The following is a 25851-nucleotide window of genomic DNA, read 5'->3' as shown; positions in this document are numbered from 1 at the left end:
AAAGTGAAGGAAATTGCTGCTAGTTTTTAAATTATTTTTTTCTCTGCTCTTGATTTGGGTCTCACCTGTCTTATTTTTTTATTCAATCACTAGTTTACGATATTTCAAAAATATTCTATACAAATTTGGTAAATTTTCCAATATCTTTCGCGATTTTTCATAGTGCAAGTGCATTTCCAATGTTAGCTGCTATTTATGCATTTTCTGTGATGCCTAATGGTAGCTCGTAGCCCATAATTGGTTATAATGTGCAAATAATGTCAAAGTTTAAGACTGCTTTACTAAAATTAGTGTTGTCCATGATTTTTCATCATTTTTATCTAATTTAAGAGCTTGTTTCTATTCAAGTGACGCAAAAAAAAACACTGTTTTTTGTGAGGTAATGCGAAAAAACGCAACTAGAAGCCATACGGTTTCTGTTTTGGGTTTTTTGTTTTTACAACATTGTTTGTTAAAAGTTTCTCTTTGAAAATGCAAAACCAAAAATCTACTAAGTTACCTCACCAAAGCGCCAATCGCTATTTTCTAAAGAAAAAATGTTGTTTCTATTCAAGTGACGCGAAGTGTAAACTAGGTGCATATTTTGTTTTTCGCTCAGTTTATATGAATTTAGCGATTCCAAAATAGGTTAATTATTATGTTGCAATTTTAATGGTACTTGGTGGATAGTTTTTGTTTTTTTGAGTGTTTTTCTAAGTTCATATCAACTTAGCGAAACAAGCCAAATTGCAAAAATAATAGAGCAGAAAAGTCAGAGTTATTACACCTAACAAGTTAAAATAGAAACAAAATATAAACCTAGTTTGAATGCGCTAAGTTGATATAAACTTAGCGAAACACTAAAAAATAAAATATTGGAGTAACAAAAGTCAAAATAGACGTTACTATCCAGCTGCAAAATAGCAACAGAATATTTACTTATTTTGGATTCACTAAGTTCATAGTGAGCGAAAAATAGCAATAGTTTTCGTGTTATTTTAGTTTTTCCTTCAGTTTATATGAAATTTTTCGCTCAGAACTTAGCGATTCCACAATAAGTTTATATTTTGTTGCAATTTTGCTGGTGGATAGTAATGTCAATTTTGATTTTGTTTCTCCGATAGTTTTTGTTTTTTTTTTTTTTAGTGTTTCGCTAAGTTCGTATCTACTTAGCAAAACATACCAAATCACAAAAATGAAAATGCAACAAAATCATACCACAACTATTTCGAAAGAAAATAAAAACAAGATATAAACCTAGTTTGAATGCGCTAAGTTGATATAAAACTAGCGAAATACTAAAAAAATAAAAACTATTGGAGCAACAAAGTTAAAATTGACGTTACTTTCTAGCGGCAAAATCACAACAAAATATAAACATAATTTGGATGCGAAAAACCCCAATAAAACTAAAACCAATAGAGCAAAAAGATTGCCGCAAGTAATTAGCAACAAAATATCCACCTAGTTTGGATTCAATTCAGGAGCAGTGCTTAGCTAAGTTCATACTGAGCGAAAAACGCCAATTAAACCAAAACTAATTAGCAACAAAATAATAAACTACACTTAGGAGCAAAAAAATGGAATCAAACTTTTGCGTTTTTTTAAAACGTTAATTGGCCAGGATGTAATTGACATACATGAATGTTAATTGCACCATTAAAAAGCTTGAAACAAAGGCTTTAAATCAATACTAGGAACTTTAAAACCCGTTCACTTTATAAGGATCCAATCAACATAAATGAAGCATGTAAGCAAAAAAAGACTGAAACTGAAACAGAGAGTATCTGGAAAATTTAACATTTTAAAAAAATTAAGTGCAATTTATTGACAGATAACGTCAATAGTAACGGTAGGAAAAAAAACTGAAATTGAAGCAGAGAATATCAAGAAAATTTAACATTTAGAAAAAAATGAAGTGCAATTTATTGACATAGCTATGATACTATCGTATGCATTTTGAAGTTTTTACCAACAATTAAAAGTAAAAAATTCAAGCTTTTAAATGAGACCATAAAACTTGAAGAAACATTATTTTATCCATTGCAATTTTTGTTTTAAATAAAAATTATCTTTTTTGATTCCGTTTTTTTGCTCTTAAGTGTAGTCCCAATTCGATAATCGAAAAAGGCTTCGACTAGTCAATATTCATGTACCATTGAAATTAAACATTGCATCTGGGCTAAGCCGTTCGCACTCAGTGGTAAATTGTTGGTCTTTTTCTTATTTAGGCATTAATATCCGTACCAACCAAATGCTATAAGAAAATACGAAATGACAAAAATAATTTTTATGAAATTGAAAGTCGTAGTACTTAAATTTTACTTTAATTAAAAAAAAAAAAAAAATTAAAAACAAAAACACCTTAAGAAAAGAAATGAAGACCATAACCTTAAAAAATTTGTTTTAAACATAACTACATTAAAAAGAGTAAAATTTAAAATCCTTATCCACTAAATGGCAAATTCTCTTTCCTTACCAAACAATTATTATGTCCACAACTTCCAGCCGTTCTGTCCCATGAGTATATGAATAAAAAAAAAAATTGGACACCAACGTTGTGCAACAGTAATAACTTCTATTAATTTTACTGCTTAAAAAGTCTGTCTTCAATTTATCAAAACAATGGCAAAGTACTGTCCAAAGCACACGCGACCATACTCCAGTACAATTTGCTTAAAATTTAATTAACATGACTTACCTGGAACGTTTAGCTTGCAATTATTTAACGCAGAATATTGTGAATGTAAAATTCTCTTCTACTCTGCCAACATGATTATATTTGCTATGTGCTGGAATCAGGACTCGGGAGAATACCCGCACTATATAAAGTACAAATCCCTGTGAACAATGTCTTTATAAAAGGTGAACAACTGTTTCGGGAGCATAAATGATTTCGTTATAGTAATTTTTTTTCTTTTTACCCTTATGCCGCTGCCACTCGCCACCGCGTTAGTATACATAGAGTTGTTCGGAACGAGTGAAAAGTGTATATTTCAAAACGACCAGTATTATAATTAACGTATAATATGAGTTGGTTACATATGTATATATTTTTTTGGGAAAACCTATTTCATTTTCACAATTCTCTAAAAGTGTAGAGGCTGTGTGAAAATTGTTCTTCAGAGTAAATTACTTACAAACTGGGAATAACTCGATTAATTTATTGCAGTCAAAAGGGGTTTTAATAGGTTTTTAATTACGGTTGACTTTAGCCTTCAATCGGTATTTTTCAAACTACAGTACTAAGAATCAGCCTTGGGATTTCAGTTGAGTTGGGGTTGGTGGATGGGGATGGATGTTAAGGGAACAGGATAACTGAAGTGTTGAACTTTCGTTATAATTTTTATATTATCACTTCACCCTTGGGTTTAATTCGATTTGAAAATAATTTCGGCTCCTTGGGAAAGTTGGTCCTTGGAGAAGGATATAAGTTAGGGTTTAGGTTTTATTTTTATTGAAAATCTATTTTCAGAATTGTCAAACTTGATAAATATTTTTTTTTTATCTTTTAAAATTTAATATCAAGTTCATGGAGTAGGCTAGGCTTTGGAATATTTTAAGGGGTAAAAAATTAGAAATATTGGTATAGATTGATTTTAATTAAATATTCCTATAGCGAGAAAATATTTTTTAAAAAATGATGAGTATTGTGTTCATGTTTTGTAATTAGTTTTTTTTTCAGGGTAATGTAGGTACTTTCTCACAACTTCTCATCACTTTTGTATATTCCGAAACCATGAACCAAGCAAACTAAACTTTTAGTCACAAAAAGAACAATAGAACTGAACATTGTTTATATATAAATGTCAAACTCGTTCATTCAAATGACTTAATTTGTTTTAGACTTATTTCTTATAGAAGAACTCGTCACAAGAACTGTTAATGGATACCAGTTAGCTTCTAGGGCAACCCACTGCAAGCTAATGTAATGACTTAAACTTTTTACAAATTGAACTGTGGGAATTTTCTTTACCCAGAAAACTTAAATCTTTGCCTTTTAAACTTTTTAATTAGTTTATTACTTATTAAGTTTTGCCATGGAAAGGCAAAGGAATCCTTCAATTTATTTCAACTGAATCTTTTGGTCCTTTCAACATAACAAACGCCAATGAATAAGAAATAAGAAAGTTAAGTTTCGAATAAAATTGGCAGACATTAAGCGAGCTGCTGATTCCATCGACATCGTCAGCTAAATTGAAATAAATAAAATTGCAATAATGCAAAGGGATTGAAATGGATTGGATAGCAAGAAAATCGAATATATACGCTTCAATTTAACCAAGCGAAGCGCGTTTATATCCTATTTAATCTACTTTTTTCTTGTATATTTTTGTATTATGTTGTTTCCAGTGAAAACCAACTTGATTTTCTTTTTCTTTTGAAGAAGTAACTAGTATCTGATAAATAAAAACGAAGAGGTTGAATACGGGATTTAATGAGAACCGAAAAAGAAAGTATTTTTTTTAAACAGAACTAAAGACTTTAACTTTTGAAGGCAAACAAAACTATATAACCTTAAAACTTAGAAAATGAATTCAAGAATTTGTATGATTAGTTTCGACAAAGAATTTCACTCTACATTGCATCGCATCTAAAGTTCTCCATTGCTTTTTTTTTTGTTTAATTTCTCAGAAAAGAGTGACTGAGGAAATGATTAATCAAACTAAAAAAAGTATCGTTTAAGTTAGTTTTTTAATATAGTATTTAAATTAAACATCTTTGACAACTACTGTATAACTTGAAGACTGCATTACTGGTTCATGTTTTTAATGTTCCTCTAAGTCCAAAGGAGAATTCTACGGAAACAAAATTTGCAGTGAATTTGTTTTGTATTCATTCAACTAATCAAATTAATTAACAGGCAAGAGAATCATTAAACCGTTATATTTTTTCAGTAAAAACAAATTACACATACACCACAGTGACCCTTGTAGGGTCTTACTTAAGTTTAAGTCTTACTTATCTTTATAAAACATACAAAATGTTTTGTTTTAACATACATACTCATAGCTACCATATAACTTTTTGGTTTATTTTTTTATCATATAAAATGTACTTGCAAGTTAAAGATTCGTACAAAAAATCACACTTTAGATAACAATCAGTCATGACATTACGATGAGGGAGAATGCCAAAAAAGTGAGTCCCGCAATTCTGTCTGTTTTGTCTGTTTGTCTGTCTCTATTTCGAGCTGTAGCCTAAGCCACACCGCAAAAAAAAAATTGATAATAACAGCTATCAAATTAATATTTTTGAGTGACAAAAGTCACCCAACAATTAAAATATCAATTTTGATATTTTATCATATCATTTTGACATTTTTTAATTTTAAGTGGATAGTGAAAATTTAGCTTTGAGAGTTAAAATATCAATGTTGACTAGATTTAACGTTTTAGTTTTCTATAATGAACCTACAACAGTCGGAAAAAGTATTTTGACAAAATGTAAAAAAATCAAAATCGAAAATTTTGTAGTTAGGGCCTTTACGAGATTATGGGCAGTATAGGTCTTGTTTCGATTTTATCTAAACTTCTTTGTCGACGTTTCACGTGTGCTTACACGCTTCTTCAGGACTAAGAAAAAATAATTCTAAAAAAATGCTAAAACGTATAGAATAAATACTTATCTTTAATCTTTTGATCTCCAATTAATTGCTGTTAAAGGTTTTTTTAGGCGAGACAAAAAAAAAACCTAAAAAAACCTTTAACAGCAATTATTTTTAGATATTTAAAAAAAAACTTTTATAATTTTTTAAAAAGCTTTTATATTCCAAGCAACTTTTAACATAAGAGTCATTTACTCTATTTTTCTCCCTACTGTGCATGTTACTTTGTATAATGTATTGACATATCGTCCCGTTTCTGCGTAAGCCTAGTAACTACAATTTCTAAAAAATATTTTGCTAAGCAATTCTTCAAGAAAATACGACACGAAAACAATTTTTTTTTAAATTATTATTAATATTATGTTGTTTAAGTTTAAACAACTGCTTAAATTTGAAAAACGTGCAAATAGTTTTTTTTGTTTTGTTCTCATAGCTGCCAAACTTAGAATAGAGTATCTAGGTATAATATAATAAGGAGTAAGAAGTCAAACTTATAACATTTTTTTTTTAATTTTAGCATTTACATAAATATCTAGCTAGGTACGTTTAAAGAAATAAGAAGGTCAAAGTTTTCGATTGTCAACTTTTCATTTAGTCCAAAATCCCGAACCACAATTTCCATTAGCATAGTAAATCGATTTTCAATGCACGAAATAAAACTTATTTAGAAACCAATAAATGAATAGACAAAAAAAAAAAAAAAACTTTTCAATGCAAATTTAATAAGGATATAGTTTGGATGGTAGTATATGGTTAGTCCACGGTACAACTCTCAGATCAAAAGTGTAAAAAAGTGTAGCTAAAAATGTGGTTGTTGGCAAAAAGTTTTATATTTTCCACCACCACACAGATGGGCAAAACTTGCCAAAATCTACCTACCTAATTTAAACTTCAAATGCAAACTCAACTTTTTTTTTTCTGGTCAGGTGTCTCTATGTCTATTTAGAGACAGGATTTCAGAAAGTTTTAAATGTGGCTTCGATAAAATTTGCATTTCAAATTAAACACAATGCATACCTACCTACACATTAAAATGGTACATACGACTACCATCCTTTTCGTAAAATTCAATATTCTTGCATTTTGTATGTGAACCAAATTGTTAATAGATAAATAATTTTTGTTTCGGTATAATATTAAAGTTCTAGTTCACTTTACAGACAATATAATTAAACATAAATTTACAAGCAACTTGTTAAAACAGAGAAAAGTTGGGTGGTTGGTTAATAGTAAAATACTAATTACAATATCAAAAAAAAGATCAAAAATATTCCAGTGCATTTATAATTTGACCCAGCAGTTTGTACATAAATATCTCTACTTCTGTTAATTCTAATTAAAAGTTTTTAACAAAAAAGTAGTAATAACTTTTGTATTTATAGCGATATAAAAAAAATTAATAACAGAGTTGTAGAGAATTTTAAGGGGAACAATCTTATATCTTGATATAAACTGTTTAAAACTTAAAAATTTTCTTTTTTTTTCTTTTTTGGCTTGTTACCTTTTTAATATTCAGAATATCGAAAAAGTGTTCTTAACATAAGAGACGCGAAACTTAATTGTCTACGATTTTTGTCTATCCAACTTTTACCAAGGATGAACGGAAGTCGAGATATTTAATAAAAACTAAACTAAAATCCAAGATCGCGGCCAAAAGGTGAATTTCACTAGTGCGAAAAATCAGGCTTATGATATTCACCCAACTCTCTATCGAATGAGCAAAAAAATATTTTGGGGGTGGTAGGGGAGAGTGGGGCTAAATGTAACAGGGGTAAGAATTAACAGCTAAAAAAAGCGATGTTCCTTTCAATATTAAGAAACGCGTAAAGGAGAAAAATTCTCAATTTTTGCATATCTACCGGCACATTTTCTACAGATGAAGATTAGACGACAGGGTGAGAAGTTACACTAGTGGTGCCCAAAAAATCCATGTTTGTAACTTTTTTTTTAAATTTTATTTTTGGTCTACCTCTTTACCCGAAAAAGATAGAGTGCTAAGTGTTTTTTTGTCATATGCAACTGTGTTTTGGCTCAAATTGCGTGTATATGTTTTGTCTATATCAGTTTCGCTTTTTTTTTAAATTGATTTTATGTGCCAAATTTCATGCTGGGGCTAGTTGTAACATTTTTCCGGGGCAAGTTGTACCATGTAAAAACCTACCTATACTGAAAAATTGTTTACCTAATATAATTAACAACCCTGAATATGAATGCTTGTAATTGAATTTGTATTTATTTTGAAATTGGAAACACATTTTTGAACCACCACTTGAATTCATAAAGCTTATAAAACAATTTATGAATTCGAATAACTTTTATTTAAGACTACTGTCAAATTTTCTCTGGAAATCTTGGATTTGCTCTACTTTTTACAAATTTGCACCAAAATTTCATGACTGAGGTTTGTTTTTATTGTTATTAATTAAAAATAAATAAATATAAACAAATAAAGGTATTTTTCGCTTATTTTTAGTTTTTGGTACAACCTACCCCGGTATGTGTTACACTTTGCCCCGTATGTGGGGTAAGTTGAAACAACACGATTTTTTTTTTGGAAGCTTTATTTTTCAACATTACCGTTATGTTTTGCTTAATTTTTATGATGGATCTTGGAGCTAAAACATGGGTCTTTAATTTAAAAAAGGTGTGGTTGACCCACTTTCAAATTTGTAGGAGAACCATCGATTTTAGAAAAAAGTGTTACATTTGGCCCCACTCTCCCCTACAAACTGTTGGGTCACCCATATATGAACATTAGGGTGCTTTTTTTTAAGGCGACCATCGATTTTCGTCGCTCTTATTTCAAAAATCGGTTGTAAATGGCCAAAAAAAAAATTCCCTAAAAATCAAGATTTGAGTTTTAAGATTTCCCATACAAAATAGATGATACAAATAGATACAATACAAAATAGATGATAGAGATTTTTTTTTAATTTATACAGTACAGCTGAATCAAAAAGCATATTATTCAGAATTGATCGGTCTATATAAGTTTCGCAGGTGATTTTACTGTAATTTCCAGCAGGGCAGGTCATGAAAGCCATTTTTTCACGATTTTTTTCTTTTTTTTTTTTTGGTCTTATTTCTGGTTTTTTTTTAGGAATGGGTACCTAATTCTACAACAAAATTTTATATGACCAAGTTTTAGAGCATTAAATTTCCTACAGTATTTTGTGTATGTTAGGGTGGTCCTTAGGAAAAAAAAATTGGGGACGCCCCCTATATTGGTTGCAAATCAGGAAAAAAAAACCTCCTAATTTTTTTCCTGATTTGGAACCAAACAAGGGGGCGTCGGAGTCAATTCTCGCAAAAGAGTAAAATAAGGACCACCCTAGTGTATATTCACAATAACGGCTGGGGAAATTCTTACAAAAAAAAAAAAAACAAATCGCCCTCTACCACGTCCACATTTTTTATAACATAACTATTTGTTTCTCGAAAAAAGCAATGGATCGATAATGAAAAATTTTAAGGAATTTTTAAGGGTTTATTTACTACGCTCACTTTGTATCTTTTTCTTGCATACGCCCTCATTGGATTTGTTTGAATTTTAAAGATTGTTCTTATAGATAAGTGATGTAAAGACATTAGAAGTAGTTTGTGAGCCGCTGCCGACTGTCATCACACACTCACTTTTATAAAATATTTGTTAATTAGAATCTATTATCTAACTTTTCTAAATTTAAATTTAAACTTAATACTAAAAAACAAATTTTTTTAAGCAAAAGAAGTTTTCGTTATTTTCCATTTTCTAAAAACCTATACAAAATATTAATTTGTTCATTGAATCTTTAACGACTAACTACATTATGTGCACCGAAAAAAAAATTGCAATGTAAAATTAACATTTCGTCATATCAACCCAAAATTTATTCAAAAATTTAAAAATAACTGAAATTAACGGAAAAAAATGTGTTTTATACGTTGAAAAATGTCTAACTCACATTTTTCTTGTTAGTTTCACATTTTTTTTACAATGGCAAATTCACATTTCAATGTCAAAAAAAAATATCAAATCTTCTTCGAAAATCTGCCATATCAATTGGACATTTTTGAATGTAAATATCCAAATTAAATGGTAATTTCACATTATTTTAAGTTTTCGATTTCGAAAATGTGAAATTGATATGAAAATGTAAAAAAAAAAATGTAAATTCTACATTATTTGAAAGATTTTGATATTGAAAATGTAAAATTGATATGAAAATGAAAATCATTTTCGAAAATGTGAAATTGATATGAAAATGTAAAAGAAAAAAATGGAAATTCTACATTGTTTAAAAGATTTTGATATTGAAAATGTAAAATTAATATGAAATGCAAATAATATTAATTCAACATATTTAATATTGAAAATATATTGAATGCAAATCCTCAATCAATAGAAAGGTTTTGATAATCGAAATGTTAAATTTAATGAATTTGTAAATGATAGTTTCATTGAATATATTCCAATATTTTTATATATTTTTGATATACAGGCATTTATGCATCAATGTAATTTTTACATTTTTAACATCAAAATGATATGAATAATATAAAAAAGATTTTTAAACGCCAAATTTTTGTGAGTGGGAGTCAATACTTATACATAAACATATTCGCGATCCGTTGCAAAAAAAAATGTATTTTTCACATTGAAACAATGTATATGAATAATATAAAAGCCTTAATAAAGGAAAAATAGAAAAATGAAAATTATTTTTATTTTAAAGTGAAGCGATTGAATAATTTCAATTTAAAAATTTAATCGACCTCTACTCCAAAATTATAAATTTTAATTAGAAGCCTTTTTATGCGGTCAGTTATGTACATTGATCAGGAAAACTACTCTAACTCTACTCTAATGTATTATTTAGGTTGTTTTTACTCGTTTTAAAACACAAATACAGCATAAATCAATGTCAAATGACCCAAAGAAACGTTTTTGAAAAGAAATATTACAATCGAACAATTATTAGCTTTTGTTAAAAATTTATTTATTTATTTCTTTGAAACGAATAACATTTTCTGTGGTTTTCGAAACCCGATATTTTGGCTAAGCAAGCCATGTTTTCATGAGACTTCGTAGTACAATTAAATAAAAATCTTTCATACATCCTTATACAATCTTACTGGGAATAACTTTATCTTTTTACTTCCAATAAAAGTGAGTTGGAATACATAAATGTTTTGCAACAATGTGAAACTATGGAATGTAAAAAAAATGTGTTCCAACTAGAATGAAATTGGATGGATTTTGTGAGTTTTTTTTGTTTGATTTACTCAATTCTCACGAAAACACTGCTATAGCGTCAAAAAGTATGATTTGATTTTGGTTCATAAAAATTTTCTAGTGTGACATTCACTGGATTCAGGAGCTTTTTAATAAGTAGTATGAAACAAATTCATAACTAAGGGACCAGTTATAGCTATCATTAAAATCTATCAGTACAATTTTAGTTTTTCAAATGATTTTTGATTTTGATTTTTTATTCGAATGATTTCAATTAGGTTTAAATTGCTTTTCTTCTTTAAATATGCTGGTTTTCATTTTACTACTTTTTCTACTACCTACTACTTATTACATATTTGTATAAAAGTAGGTAGGAAGTGCTTTCTCATTGATGTTTCCGTATAGCTTTCATAACCCTTTCGCTTTCAGAAGTTATGTTTTTATGCATTTAAACCATCTTAAAAAACAAGTATTCTAAGTACCTGCTTTGTGCACGCGAATATTTTGCCGTTCCGGCGCGCTGCGCTGATTCGGCGCCATGTCCCGCCATATGGTCGATAGGAAAGGAGTTTTTACTAAGGTATGCATAGATCATAAACCTATGGTCCACAATTTTCTGCTTTCCACATCAAAGAGATTTTTTGACGCTGCGTCACCATGTCGCTCCAAATGGTAGAAAACTATTTTTTTTCTATAGGAGATACTTTGTGACGCACAATTACGAAATACATTAATGTATTTTGAGATGATTTGAAAGTCAAATTTTCTAGTGTTTAGTCAGTTTTTAATAAAAACCCCCCGATCTACAAATTCATGCGTTTTGCAAATTACAGCTTAACAATCGTTTCAATATTTCAATACTTTCAATGCACGAAGTCGCTGCTTCACTCGTTATTCCTTTTTGCTTACTTTTGTGTGATTTTATAAAGCCTTTTTGTCTAGAAACTATGTATTTATGTCTTTTTACTTTCAAAACAGGGTATAATTTCGTTAAGACCCTCCTTTTATTTAATAATTTATGTAAAATGAACATTCATATTTCTGTTTGGTTCTCAATATTTTTAAATATTACTACTATTTCGACAACGACATCCCTGCGCACAAAATCCGCCAAATTTCACCGACGAGAAGTCTAGACACAAATACATATACATTTTCGTGGTCCGTTGCAAAATTAATGTGTTTTTTCACATTACTTAATGTAGTTTTTACGTTGATAATGTAGTTTTCACATTAAAAAATATATTTTTTACATTAAAAATGTGGTTTTCACATTAAAGAAATGTAATTTTCACATTAATCAATGTAGCACAAAGTTGCTGGGTCACTCTATATTCCATTTTGCTAAATTTTGGGTGATTTTATGAAGCTTTTTTGTCCAGAAACTATCTATTTATGTCTTTTTACTTTCAAAACAGGGTATAACTTTGTTAATAATCTCCTTTTTATTTAATTACACTGGTCAACAAAATTTGACTTTTTTTTTGCCACAAGAAGCAAAATATACTTTTCTAGTATTTTTTGGGGTGCTGAATCCGAATCTGAAGTCAGAAAAATTTTATTGGCCTCCGTTTTTGAAATATTACCGTTATAAAATGCTAAAAAAACGTCATTTTGGCTGTTTTCGAGGTTCTGTTTTTATGTGGGGTAATTCATTATAAACAAATTTGTAACGGTTATTATAAGAACTGATATTCTACTTTCAAAAACTGTTTAAATTTTCCCGATATCCCTTTTATTGCTCGAGAAATCTTAAGTTTCAGTTAATAAGCCAAAGACAAACTAAACTTAATTTAAAGATTAAGTCACTGGTCACAGAATTTTTGCCACAAGAACCAAAATATACTTTTCTGAAGGTTTTTGGGTTGCTGAGCTCGAATCCGCAATCAGAAAAATTTTATTAGCCTCCGTTCTTGAAATATAACCGTTATAAAAAAAACTTTATTTTGCATTTTATAACGGTAATATTTCAAGAACTAAGGCTAATAAAATTTTTCTGATTGTGGATTCGAGCTCAGCAACCGAAAAACCTTCAGAAAAGTATGTGTTGGTTCTTGTGGCAAAAAAAGTTTAATTTGGTTGGCCAGTGTTGTTTCTGATTCAAAGACCGCTATTTAAATTTTAAATATCTCGGGCAGTAAAAGAGATATCGGAAAGTTTTAAACATTTTTTGAAAGAATAAAATCAGTTCTTATAGCCACCGTTACAAATTTATTCACAATGTATTACCCCACATAAAAACATAACCTCGAAAGCAGCCAAAATGACGTTTTTTGACATTTTCTAACGGTAATATTTAAAAAACGGAGGCCAATAACAATTTTCTGACTTCAGATTCGAGTTCAGCATATCAAAAACTACTAGAAAAGTATATTTTGGTTGTTGTGGCAAAAACCTTGTTGACCAGTGTTATTTATATAAAATGAAGATTCATATCTCTGTTTGGTTCCAATACTTGTAAATATTACTACTATTTCTTTACCAACGACATCCCTGCTCACAAAATCCGCCAAATTTCACCGACGAGAAATCTAGACACAAATACATAGACGTTTTCGTGTTCCGTTAAAAAAATAATGTGTTTTTTACATTATTTAATGTAGTTTTCACATTAATAATGTAGTTTTTACATTTAAAAATGTAGTTTTTACATTAATAATATAGTTTACACATTAAAGAAATGTAATTTTCACATTAATCAATGTAGCTTTGATATGTTTAATGTGAAAATGACATGAATAAACAGAAATATTTTACAAATACATGGATTTTTTCGGCTTTGGCCCTTACATCCCTCATTTTCATTCTCATTCTCAGTTTGGCTTCTCGAGTGATTGGTTCGGTTGATTTTTAGCAGCGAAATTACTCGTGATTTTAAAATAACTAAGTATTAATTTATTTCTATCTTTGCCATTGTGAAAAAAAAAACAAAACAATTATCCTCGCCATTGTGCAACACAAAAAACAAAAATTAAATTATAGATCCTCGCAATTGTGCAAAACAAAATAATTTTGAGGAGGAATTTGAGCTACATTCAGCTTATGACGCTTTTTTTTGGTAAGTTTATTACTTCTATTCTTATTATTTTATTCACCGGACTGCAAAAAACGAAATAATTAAACATAAATTCTAAATTAAATCACATTTGTCCAAAGGATTCGACTTGAAATCATATTCTTAGGAGAAAAAAGTTATATTTGCAGATCGCAAATTTCATGAAACTCATGCAAAACGGCGATAGCGAGGCAGTGGAACTATAGAAAAACACCATAACCATTCGGCAGGAAGAAATATTCGCAATGAGGAAACTCTGATTGGAATTCTAGACGAATTCTACAAACAATCTGGCGGGAACAATTTGTAAGTACGTTTAACAATTAAGTTTTCTTGTATTATATTACTTTACTCCCCTTTACTTTACTTTGTGCTTTATTTCGTTTTACCTATATTATCTCTCACAACAGATTGATTTCGACTTTGCTGCTATGTACCCTGATATAAAAAATTTTAACTTATGAACAAGTTGGATGTTTTGTACTTTAGTATTTATACGTACTACAATGCCAATATTGAAGATGGTCGGTGCAGGTGTTTGTTTTATTCCCTGAAAGATGAAAATCTTAATAAAAGTATGTTGTTAATAATAAAAAAACCTATTCAATTTAATAAAACACAATTTATTTTAGATTCAAGAGATTGTATTGTTACAAAGCTCTAAAACACGGTTTCAAAACCGACTTCACGCTTTGTTTCCAAAAAGGAGGGGAAATCGGCTGTCCAGAAAGCAACACTAGGGAATGCTTTAAACAGCTTCATCCTGCATCTCAAAACAGGGAACGATTTGAAGCAAGCTAGAGAGCTTAAAATGAAGACATCCATCAAAAACAAAAACACTATCTAATTATTCGTAATGGTTATTGTGACGGACATATTGGATTTTTGGATTTATACGGGAATTTTATGTGAGTTTTAGAAATAGTTATCTTAAATTCAATTGCTTTTTATGTGCCTTTGAAAGTTCTTTTAAAGTATTTAAAATATTTAACTTAAATTATTACGGTTTACTTAATGTTCTTGTATTGTGTTTTTATTGCATTTTTGTTATTATATTTTTAATTCTTTTTAAGCTATATAGATTTTGAAAAAAATTAACCAATTCTATTAGTGTAACCCTATTTTAAAATCGTAATAAAGTGTTTCAGGAAAAAGTAAACGAATTCTTTTTATTAAGGAATGGATTGAAACCGTGAATGTACTATAATTAAACCATGTAAGTATTATTAAGATATTATTTCAACGTAATATTGATATGAAATAATGTTGAAATGACATTATTCATATCAATATTACATTGATTTAATATCATTTCTACATTTTTTTTGTAGAATTTAAACGTAAAATTGATATGAAATAATGTTAAAATGACATTATTCAAATCAATTTTACGTTGATTTCATATCAATTCTACATTTTTTTTGTAGAATTTCAACGTAAAATTCATATGAAATAATGTTAAAATGACATTATTCATATCAATTTTACGTTGATTTCATATCAATTCTACATTTTTTTTGTAGAATTTCAACGTAAAATTGATATGAAATAATGTTAAAATGACATTATTCATATCAATTTTACGTTGATTTCATATCAATTCTACATTTTTTTTTGTAGAATTTCAACGTAAAATTGATATGAAATAATGTTGAAATGACATTATTCATATCAATTTTACGTTGATTTCATATCATTTCTACATTTTTATTTTAGAATTTAAACGTAAAATTGATATGAAATAATGTTAAAATGACATTATTCATATCAATATTACGTTGATTTCATATCATTTCTACATTTTTTTTTTCGAATTTCAACGTAAAATTGATATTAAATAATGTTAAAATGACATTATTCATATCAATATTTTTTCGAAATTCGAAATTAAAATTCGAAATCAAAATTGATAAGAAAATAATGTAAAATTGTCATTAAACAACATCAGCTCGAATTGGTAAGCGTTTAATGTTACTTTTACGGTGGTTTATTGTAAATTTTTTTTTCGGTGTGTAATTAATATCGCTAAAACAATCATTGTAAACAAAAATTTTAACATTTTGTTCAAAATTTTGAGTATCAATTCATCAAAGCATCTTTATCAATTAAAAAATTGAAAAAAAATAGGTACATTTTTTTTTGTTATTTTAAATAATTTGTTTTGAAAATTGGACCTGCCACTTATATATTTTGTAGTGTTCACATTTATTGCTTTTATCTAAACAAATTACTATATAAAAACATAATACATGTTTACTCTTTTTTTTTCATAGCTTTTGCTGAAATTGAAAATGCAATAACATACACAATTTGAATATTTAACTGTTTTTTTTTTTTTTTTTGTTAACTAAAAAAAACTTGTTTTGAATTCTGAATGTAAAAGCCATATAAATGTTTAATTATTAGATGTCCTCTCCAAACATAAATTTTATTTGATAGCATTTAAGCTATCAGTGAAACATAACCCCTTTGATTTTACATCGTTTTATTTTGCCTGTTTTAATTTTTTATTGCTTGATTATTCGTTTAATAGTATAGGTATATGTGAATATATGCACATAAAGGATTCACTTTAAATAAGTTACATTATAAATATTTGAAAAGTAATAGATAATTTGTGTATAGTCAACTATTCGTTGTGTTTGTGACATAGGATACCTAATATTTCATAAGGCACTCAGTGGTGTGTGGATATTCTGGGATGGCATATAACACTATAACAATATTATTCGCATTCTGAACCAAAATTAAATGATGCATTTTTAATTTTTATTTGCTCTCAAACAACCAAAAGTATTTACGGAATAACTTTCTGTCTATATGACCACTCTTCTAAAAATTGGATATGGATATTATGTATGTAGGATGTATGTATGTATATAATCGTACTTTTGGCATAAAAGCGTTGTAGTTTTTTTTACCAAACAAAATTCAAATTGACGATCTTGTTATTTTTGACTTATCTGCTTTCAGTACAATAGCGGCAGAACAGTTTTGAAAAATCTTAGGTACTTTATGTATTAATTTAATTTAAAAAATTAATGTCAATTTTGAATTTTGATATGCGCCATACCTATAAAAAATTCATCATCAATGTAATTGACAAACTGAAACTTGCTTAGGTAATAGCATTTAGCATCCACTTAGTTTCATCTTTCTGAAATAATAAATATTTATTTTGATTTGCACAAGTGTTGTATAAAACTTAACCATTTACCTATTTGCAATTTTAAAAAAGGGTAACGAATATAGGATGACTGTGATGAATACAATGATACATTTTATAACTTTTTATTTAAAAAGGCAAAACAATTTAATAGCAAAAAAGCGATTGGTAGTATACATATTGTAGTTTTGGAAACTGTTTAATACATACGGGTTATACATAGGTATATCGAACCAAAATCTTCATACAATCATCCAAAAATAACGTTATACCAATTTTGGAAAAGTTTATAAAAATGGCTTCAACGATTTTGTTAAAAATATTCATATTTTAGTTTTTAAACACGTTCTATCATTGCATGAAAAAAAAAATAAAAATGAAAATCATGTACCTGAATATGAATATGATTTTCTCCCAAATTACTATTTCGATTTCAACGAATTTTTCGAAGCAAAAGCATTTATATTGTCCTAATTGAAATAAAATATTACTTTTTGGTATTATAAAAAAAAATTGAATTTTTTTTTTTGAAAAAAAAATTTCGAAATCGACACATTGAATATTTTTGAAATTTTTGTTTATGGTATTGATTAGTAACTGCCACAATATGCCATACAAATTTTGTTATTTTTATTACCTATATTTGTTTTTTCAAAAATTGATATTTAAAAAAAAAACAGCTCTAAAAAATGTTTAGAAAAATTTGTTTTTTTAAATGCAACTTAATATAATAGACCAGTGCCGATGCCTTTAAAAACATTAAAAAGTACAAAAAAATCATAGTAGAATGAAACCTATTGAAAAAGGAGGTAAATATGTTGAAAATTAAAGGAAAAATAAATTACGGGCGAGCCGAGTTCGGGAAGTGGGTGGGTTGAGTTTTTAATGGTAAAAAATGGTATATTTCGATTTCCGGCAAAACTACAAATTCTATAGAAAAAAGTTGTATGGCAAAGTTGTAGGTAATAAAAAGATCTACAACTTTTGTATCAACAATTTTTTCACATAACCTCAAAATTTATGTGAAAAATTCAAAAAACCGAGTTTTTGGTTTTTTATTTTTATCTTTTTCAAAAACAAAAATTTTTCTACAAAATTTGGTGAAAACTTACCTTACAATGTCCCAAATGCACTGTAATTTATTTGATTTAAAATATTAATTTGTTTACCTTATTTTGACTTAATACCAAAAAAACACCCTAATTTTCAATCGAAAATTCACGTGTCAAAATAGCAGCTTTTTTCAAAAAGTCGGTGGCCATTTCGTTCGTTAAAATGTCTATTTTCTGATGGTGTAAAAAAAAATTTACATTAATTTACTATAGAACATGTTCTCGAAAAATTCAAAAAATGAAAAAAGCTTGAATTCGAAAAAAATTTTTTATCATTGTTTACAATTTTGGCCTATTTATTCAAATTTACACTTTAATTACTCAAAAAACGTAAGATTTCTTGTAACATTGATAAATCTTACGTTTTTTGAGTAATTAAAAACTCAACCCACCCACTTCCCGAACTCGCTTCGCCCGTAATTTATTTTTCCTTTAATTTTCATCATATTCACCTCCTTTTCCAATGGGTTTCATTCTACTATGATTTTTTTTGGTTTCAAAAATTATCGACCCTGGTCTAAAAGAAATTAAATTGCATACTTCTTTTGTTTTCCATTTTTTTTATACATGTTTGATGTTTGATGATGTTTGATTTCATAAGTGTTTTGAAAATTAAAAAAAAAATTTTTTTGACCATTTTAGTAAAATATACTCTTACTTAATCTCTACGAAAAAAATTGTTCATGCATAACTTTGACAATACCACCTCCTTCCTAGACCCGTCACTGGCAACAATATTATACATTTTAACTTCTTGATTAGTTATTTTTTTTTATTTTTTCAAAATTATACGTCCATATTATAAATTACTTTGAATACAATGAATCCCAAACTTTTATTTTATCCATCTCTGGTAAATCAATTATTGCAAGCTCATCTGAAATATTCAAACATTTAAGGACATCGTCATCTTTTTTTAGAGGCTCCCATTTGACCGATTTAGTAGCTTCACAGTTTGGATCGCTAGCAATCGCAAATTGAGAAAATAAACCAGTCATCCGTTCGATAGTTTTGTACTCTTTGCTGTTCACATCCATTTTACGACCAGTGATTGAATTAAATAGATAACAAAGCTCGGATCCATGACCTACACCATTTAAGTTCTTTTCATGAATGAAATTAAATGGAAGATAAAGGTTATGAGACTCAAAGTCAAATCGGTAGAGATACGTTGGTGCCGTTGCCTCCTTAGCTCGTGATTGTATAAATTGCGCCATTGGGTGAACAAAGTGTCTAAATCCCAAAATCTACAAAAAAACGTACAATTCAGTTCTATATTTTGAATCAAAACAATTCAATCTTACTTCGAGTAAGGAATCAAGTGGTGAGTCTTTGCATACATGTGCTTCCTTTAACTTCCTGCCCATTTCAAGACACTCCTTGCTTTCTCTGTCCTCGACTAGTTCTGATGGAACCAAGTAGGCACATGTTTCAAGTGCTGCCAAAGCTTGTGGTTGTTTTGATAGTGCTAAAAAAATGTATGATTACGATTTTTAAAGTTACATGCAGACCCTAACAAACCTGGATGGAATAACAATCCTTCTGATGAAACAAATCCTGTTATAATAGGAATACTATTGCTCCATGCTGTTTTCATCATTTCAAGTGGCTCTTTTGGTACAACACAATCTTCACAGTTGTACGGCTCAACAGTTGGTCCAAAACAGAAAAATATGCCATCACGTTCCTCTTGTGGAGTTAAAAGCTGTTTGTCTTCGACAACAAGATTGCCTGGTTCAATTTTTTGTAAAAACTCGAGCACATCCTTCTCATTTTCTTCACCAGTATAACCACAATGCTTTGCAAGCCTATATGGATAGTTTGATTGTTTTACCGAACCCCAAGGTGCTATTGCGGCACCTGACATCATGACTGCACGATGGAAGAGACCTTTTGTTTGGTCTGTTATGCACATGTAGTGGGTAGATGCGCCTCCGGCACTTTCTCCAAACACTGTTATATTGTCAGGATCACCACCAAATCGGGCGCAGTTATTTTTAATCCATTTTAAAGCTAAGACTTGATCTTTGAGACCAGCATTTCCGGGTACGTTAAGTTGTGGATCTTTAAGACTTAGGAAACCTATAAAATTAATATGAATTCAGTTTATTATAGCATTTTTTGTTTCAAATTCAAACTTACCCAATGCATTCACCCTGTAGTTAAGGGTTACCAAAACAATATCCTTGTTCATCAGTAAGTCAGGGCCATACCAATCACGGTTTGCTTCTCCTAGAATGAAAGCACCTCCATAGATCCATACCATAACTGGTCGCGGTTTTGCCGGTTCGAGCTGTTAGAGTAATAAAAATTTGTCAACGAAATAAAGAGAAGAAGAAAAAGGTTTTTTATATAATACAGTAAATAACGTCCCTTACTTTGACGGACACTTTGTGGCGGAATCAAAAAAATTATCTCATTAATTGTAGCTAATTAAATGCTAATTTGTTGCGCAAACCAAAAATTTGTAGCTCGCATAGTTTTTGAATTATTGAATTTTCCGCTAAAATAAGTCTGAAGTTAGCGGACAAATTGCTCAAAATTGTATCTAATTTAAATGCTAATTTGTTGCGCAAAAATTAAATACAAAAATGTCTTTTTTAAATTTTCGTGCATTGGTACAGCGAACAGGAAGTGCACTTTTTAAACTTCAAATTGGAATAGAAAATGACTGAGAGGAGCTAAAAAATTAATATTTGCGCAAAAAATTTTGTTTTGCAAAGCTACAAATTCTAGAAAAGAAAAATATTAAAAAATTCGACTTTTTTGAAAATTTTGACCATTACATATGAAATTGAGTCTTATTTTAGCGGAATATTGAATAACAAAAAAAACTAAACGTACTACAAATACAAAATTTGTGCAAAAAAAATTTTTGAATTTCGCATTTTTTTGGATTTTGAAAGGTTACTTTTGAGCTATGATTTTAAAACAAAATCTTGAATATTTCAAGCTACAAAATTGGGGTTTGTATCAAAAATAATGTATTCAAAAGCTACAATAATGGAATAAAAGAAAAAACAATAAAAGAAAAAACTTAAAAAAGTGATTTTTTAAAAAAGTCTCCACTGACTCATCAAACCGGAAGTGCACTTCTGAAACTTTAAGTTGCAATAAAAAATACCTGGTTGAAGCTACAAAATTAATTTTTGCGCAACAAATTAGCATTCAATTAGCTACAATTTTAAGCATCAAAAAAATATTAATTTTCCTACTTTCGTCCGCTAACTTCAGTCTTATTTTAGCGGGATTTTGAATAACAAAAATACTGTTCAAACTACAAAAACCAAGTTAATGTAATTGAAAAGCATTTAAAAGGCTACAAATTTGGAGGTCAACTAAACTCATTAATTTCAATCATTTCAGATTTTGTCCGCTAACTTCAGACTTATTTTAGCGGAAAATTCAATAATTCAAAAACTATGCGAGCTACAAATTTTTGGTTTGCGCAACAAATTAGCATTTAATTAGCTACAATTAATGAGATAATTTTTTTTTTGATTCCTGCACAAAGTGTCCGCCAAAGTAAGGGACGTCAGTATATATCTACCTACCTACATTAAAAAAAAAAATATATGTAGGTACTTAATTTCCATCGAGTTTTTTACTTTAGAAAAAAATAACTTATTTTCTTTAAAGTTCAAAAACTAAATATTTAGATTTTTTTCATTCTAAACCCTTTTTTATCACAATTTATATGCAAGAAAAATTTATACAATTTATAAAAACATAAAGTTATTATTATACGTTTTGAAGAAAAAGCAGGATATGTTTTTAAATAACTTTTTTGCATTTTTTTAATTTGAGGACCAGTTTATCAAAAAACGGTCCTTTCCATTAGTTTTATTTTAAACTAAAATAAAAGCCCTATAACTATATAATTTTTTTTTGACAATATCCGCGAAATTTCGATTTTGATTGCATTATTGTCGTTTTATTATGTTTTAGTGGAGTAACTAAAGTAAATTACTGATCCGATTTTGACGATTTTTGTTTTTAAACGTCGTCGGTAATTTAAAATACTATAGGTTAAAAATTACCGGTATTGCCGTTTTGTTTTTTAAATTAAAACAAGAACACTTCATCCAATTTACTTGATTTCGGGCTTTGTAAAAATGTATATCTTAATATTGTATGTGTTGGCATTTAGTTTTAATGTATTTTTTTTTTTTTTTACTTTTGAAGTCCATTTCTGAGAAAATTGCTTCTACCGCCTAAACGATGAAATTTCGTCCCTCAGTCCCATATAATTTTTTTCTTTAAATGTCTATCCATGTCTTTTCTATCTTAATTTGTTCCGTCCAGGTTCGAAAAAGCTATGTCAAAAATTGTTATTGAAAATTAAATTGTTTTTATTAATTCTAAATTTGAAAATAATTTGTATTGAAGCTATTCATTTATTCTACTGCGGAATGACAATGAAATAATCATTTTTATCAAAAAAATAAACAAAACCGACTTCCATGGATCAAAACTGGGTTTTATGGTTTTTCTCATAGTTTCTATAGCAATCACTGGACGAAATTGAAATGGAACCACACTGCAGGCACCAGCTTTCCAATACAAAAAGGATAATTTCCTAATTAGAAGTCGGTAAAAAAAAGAAATTCTGACTTTATGTCTATCGTGGCTTCATACATTTAAGTGTTGCCGTTGTGTAAATATATGGAATGTTTTGCATCTGTTTCAAGCCAACATTTTCGAATACCAGCCTAACCAAGGTAAAAAACTGGTTACTTTTGAGTACATTTTTGTATTTAACAGTCCTGGCACAATTTAAGTATGGTTTAGTTTTTAAAATTTAAACTATTTTTTTTTTTTTCTAAAAAAGTGTTTTTTTAAAAAAAAATCTTAATGTTGACTTTGAACAAATCCAATAGTGACAATTTTTAACTCATGAAAATATTTTGAAAAAGAAAAACTATCAAAATTGGAGCTATTCAAACCGGTTTCTTTTTAGATGGCTAGTTACAATTGGAATAATTGAGTTAATCGAGTTGGTAACATAAATTTGTAATTATACTTTCACTATATAAATGTTACTTTTTTTTGGGCAGAGTTTAAAATTTGAATCAATTTTCTTAAAATGTCAAGTGTATTTTATGAAGTGTATTTTATGTAGCATTTGTATTTCATTTGTTTTTGGTTCTTCTGTATCATAATAATAAGTTAAAGTTTACTTTCGAATTTGAGAAAAAAACTCCATATTTTTCTTTGTACCTACACTAGATACACCGATTTCTTTTTACTTTGCAATTTTTGCTGTAGTTTTTTTTTTTTTCAGTGTATCAAATATAAATTAAAATAATACTTACGTCATTTGTATAAACATTTAAATACAGGCAATCTTCGGTCCCATCAATAAAATCAAGAATTAAATGTCTTTGCACTGGTTTTGGATTCATTTGAGTACAATCCAATACATCATTCCATGCTTTAGGTGGCTGTGGAGCCTTAAAACGTAAGCTTCCAAGTGGTGGTTCAGCATATGGAATTTTCTCAAAACTATAATATAATTTATCGTAGAGAGACTTTCTCTTAGCGCCTTTTATTTTTCCATATTCTGTTTCAGCAACAACAGTCTCACCGGTATTATTAAGATATTGGTTAAGTTTGTGCTCTTGATTTCTGAAATTTTAAAAATTTTCATTAAGTTTCAATTGATCTACAATGTTGTTAATATAAATTATTTGAACTTTAATCTTAGCTAAACCAATTAAAAAAAAAAAAAAAACAAAAGTTAACATGGTAAGCCTATAATTTTTAAGCAAAAAGATAATTTTTTTTTCTACGCAAGCTTAAATGATTTAGCGGAATATATGTGAGATAAAAAATCGTTAGTATTGGAAATCATTAAATGGATAGTACAATAAATAAAAATCTTGAATTGATAAGGTTTTGCCATCTTTTTTAAGATAACTGATATTAATATTATCATCAACATGCGCTCATGGTAGGTAAACAATTTTTTTTCGTTTGTTACCACTAAGTGTTTTTTTTTATTGAACTTGTTTTACGTGATACTATGTTGTGTACACACTAGTGTATGTTATGTATGTATGTATTATGTTTACTCTAAATGCTATTTTTGAACATTTATCAATAAGTACCATATTAGTCTTAAGTGTTATGAACTTTGGACTGTATTTTGAGTACAATATGCGGTGGGCTTAACTAAGACTTAAGTTAAAAAAAAAACTGTATAGTCACTGTTCTATTGTAGTAATTTTAAAGCATACAAGAAACGTTCCATTACGTTGCTCACTAATAAGTACTAATAAGTAGGTGTTCCTGTTCCCAGAATATCTTCGTTTTACTTGAAATCAAAAAAATAGTACAAAAAAAACACATTACCTATATCTGAATATCAGTTTATTTCCGAAACTAACTTTTGCATCCATTTTAACGTAATAAATGAAAACACAATAAACAAAAATAAAAACAAAAATTGATCAATACGAAACAAGTTCTTAACAGCGTTGTAGCTTGTATCTTACTAAAACCGAAACATTGACTTAAAGTATAGTAGATCGCACACCGCAATCAAACAAAAAGTGATATAGTGGTGTGCCCAACAATACTAAATCATAAATTTTATTTGAATATCGTATATTTTAAAGCTAAGTAACATTAGAAGAATATTATATTTTTCGATAATCTGGTCACATTTATTTATTTCATACAATCTATTAAATAATAGTTATAAACATAAACAATCATAAACGATTGTTGTTATTATTTGAATAGCTGATTGTAAGTTAATATAGGCAGGTTAGTTCTATGTATTTAAGATAAATGAAACCTGATAGCACAATAGAAATGAACTTTAATTGCGATAAATTAATTAAAAGTGTTGCCATAACCGTATTATTAAGGGAAAGAAGCATTATGGAGTAGAATATATACACAGGGTGGCCCGTAATAAGGTAAGAACAATTTTATGCGGTGATTTTTAAGTATATTTTAAGAAGTATTATATAATATATATTTGCAAAGTTGATACCAATTTATTTAAGAAAATACTTACTTTGGTATGATCAGATTCAGTGCGAAGACTGAAATTTAGCAGAACAATTTCTCTTATTGAAGGTCACAAATTGGTTAAAGATAATTTCATACGGGTTCCAGAATCATCAAACTTAAAATTAAAATAAAATCAATCAGTGTTTTCAAATGCGAGCACACATTAATAAACACGAAAACCATTACTTAAGCTTTTCTAATACCCTTATTTGAGATTTGAAAAAATCAACCTTATCCTATATTTCGTTCCTCAAAATGCCTATTTTTTACTAACTTTCCTGTAGGTATAACAAACTCAGATTTTTAATTTTAATTTTTACTTGCTCTATACACTGAACCAAATCCTTACGTAAATATAACGAAAAAATTCGTTGAGCCAACGAAAATTTAATTAATTTTCAGCCGATGAAAAATTTAATTGGCTCAACGAAATGGCTTTCATACGTTAATGAAGAACTTCATCAATTAACGAAAACTTTCGTATTTTAATGAAATTTTTCATAAAAATTTTTGATCGAGAATTAATTAATTTAAATACAATCCTAAGTGGGCTTGAGGTCTTAGGATTGTATTTAAATTCTATAAAAAAGGTCACGAAGATAGGAATAATTATTAATGAATTTATACATCACTTTACGAATTTTTTTCATCAATTAACGTAAAATTTAATTAAAACTTTCCTAAGCTAACGAA

General features: G+C 28.4%; 1 protein-coding gene across 1 annotated transcript; it reads right to left on the bottom strand.

Moving 5' to 3' along the window:
• Positions 1–18941: 18941 nt before the first annotated feature.
• On the bottom strand, positions 18942–24639 carry LOC129915331 (esterase B1-like). Its single transcript, XM_055994822.1, has 6 exons — positions 24490–24639; positions 23451–23763; positions 20278–20428; positions 19657–20217; positions 19440–19603; positions 18942–19382 (listed from the first exon to the last, which is right to left on the bottom strand). Exons 1-6 carry the CDS (start codon positions 24534–24536, stop codon positions 18942–18944), a joined length of 1677 nt encoding a protein of 558 aa, XP_055850797.1. The 5' UTR covers positions 24537–24639.
• Between the last annotated feature and the right edge of the window lie 1212 nt (positions 24640–25851).

This window comes from Episyrphus balteatus, chromosome 3 (genome assembly GCF_945859705.1).
Source record: "Episyrphus balteatus chromosome 3, idEpiBalt1.1, whole genome shotgun sequence".
NCBI lineage: Eukaryota > Metazoa > Arthropoda > Insecta > Diptera > Syrphidae > Episyrphus > Episyrphus balteatus.
This window is presented reverse-complemented; position numbering and strand designations above follow the sequence as displayed.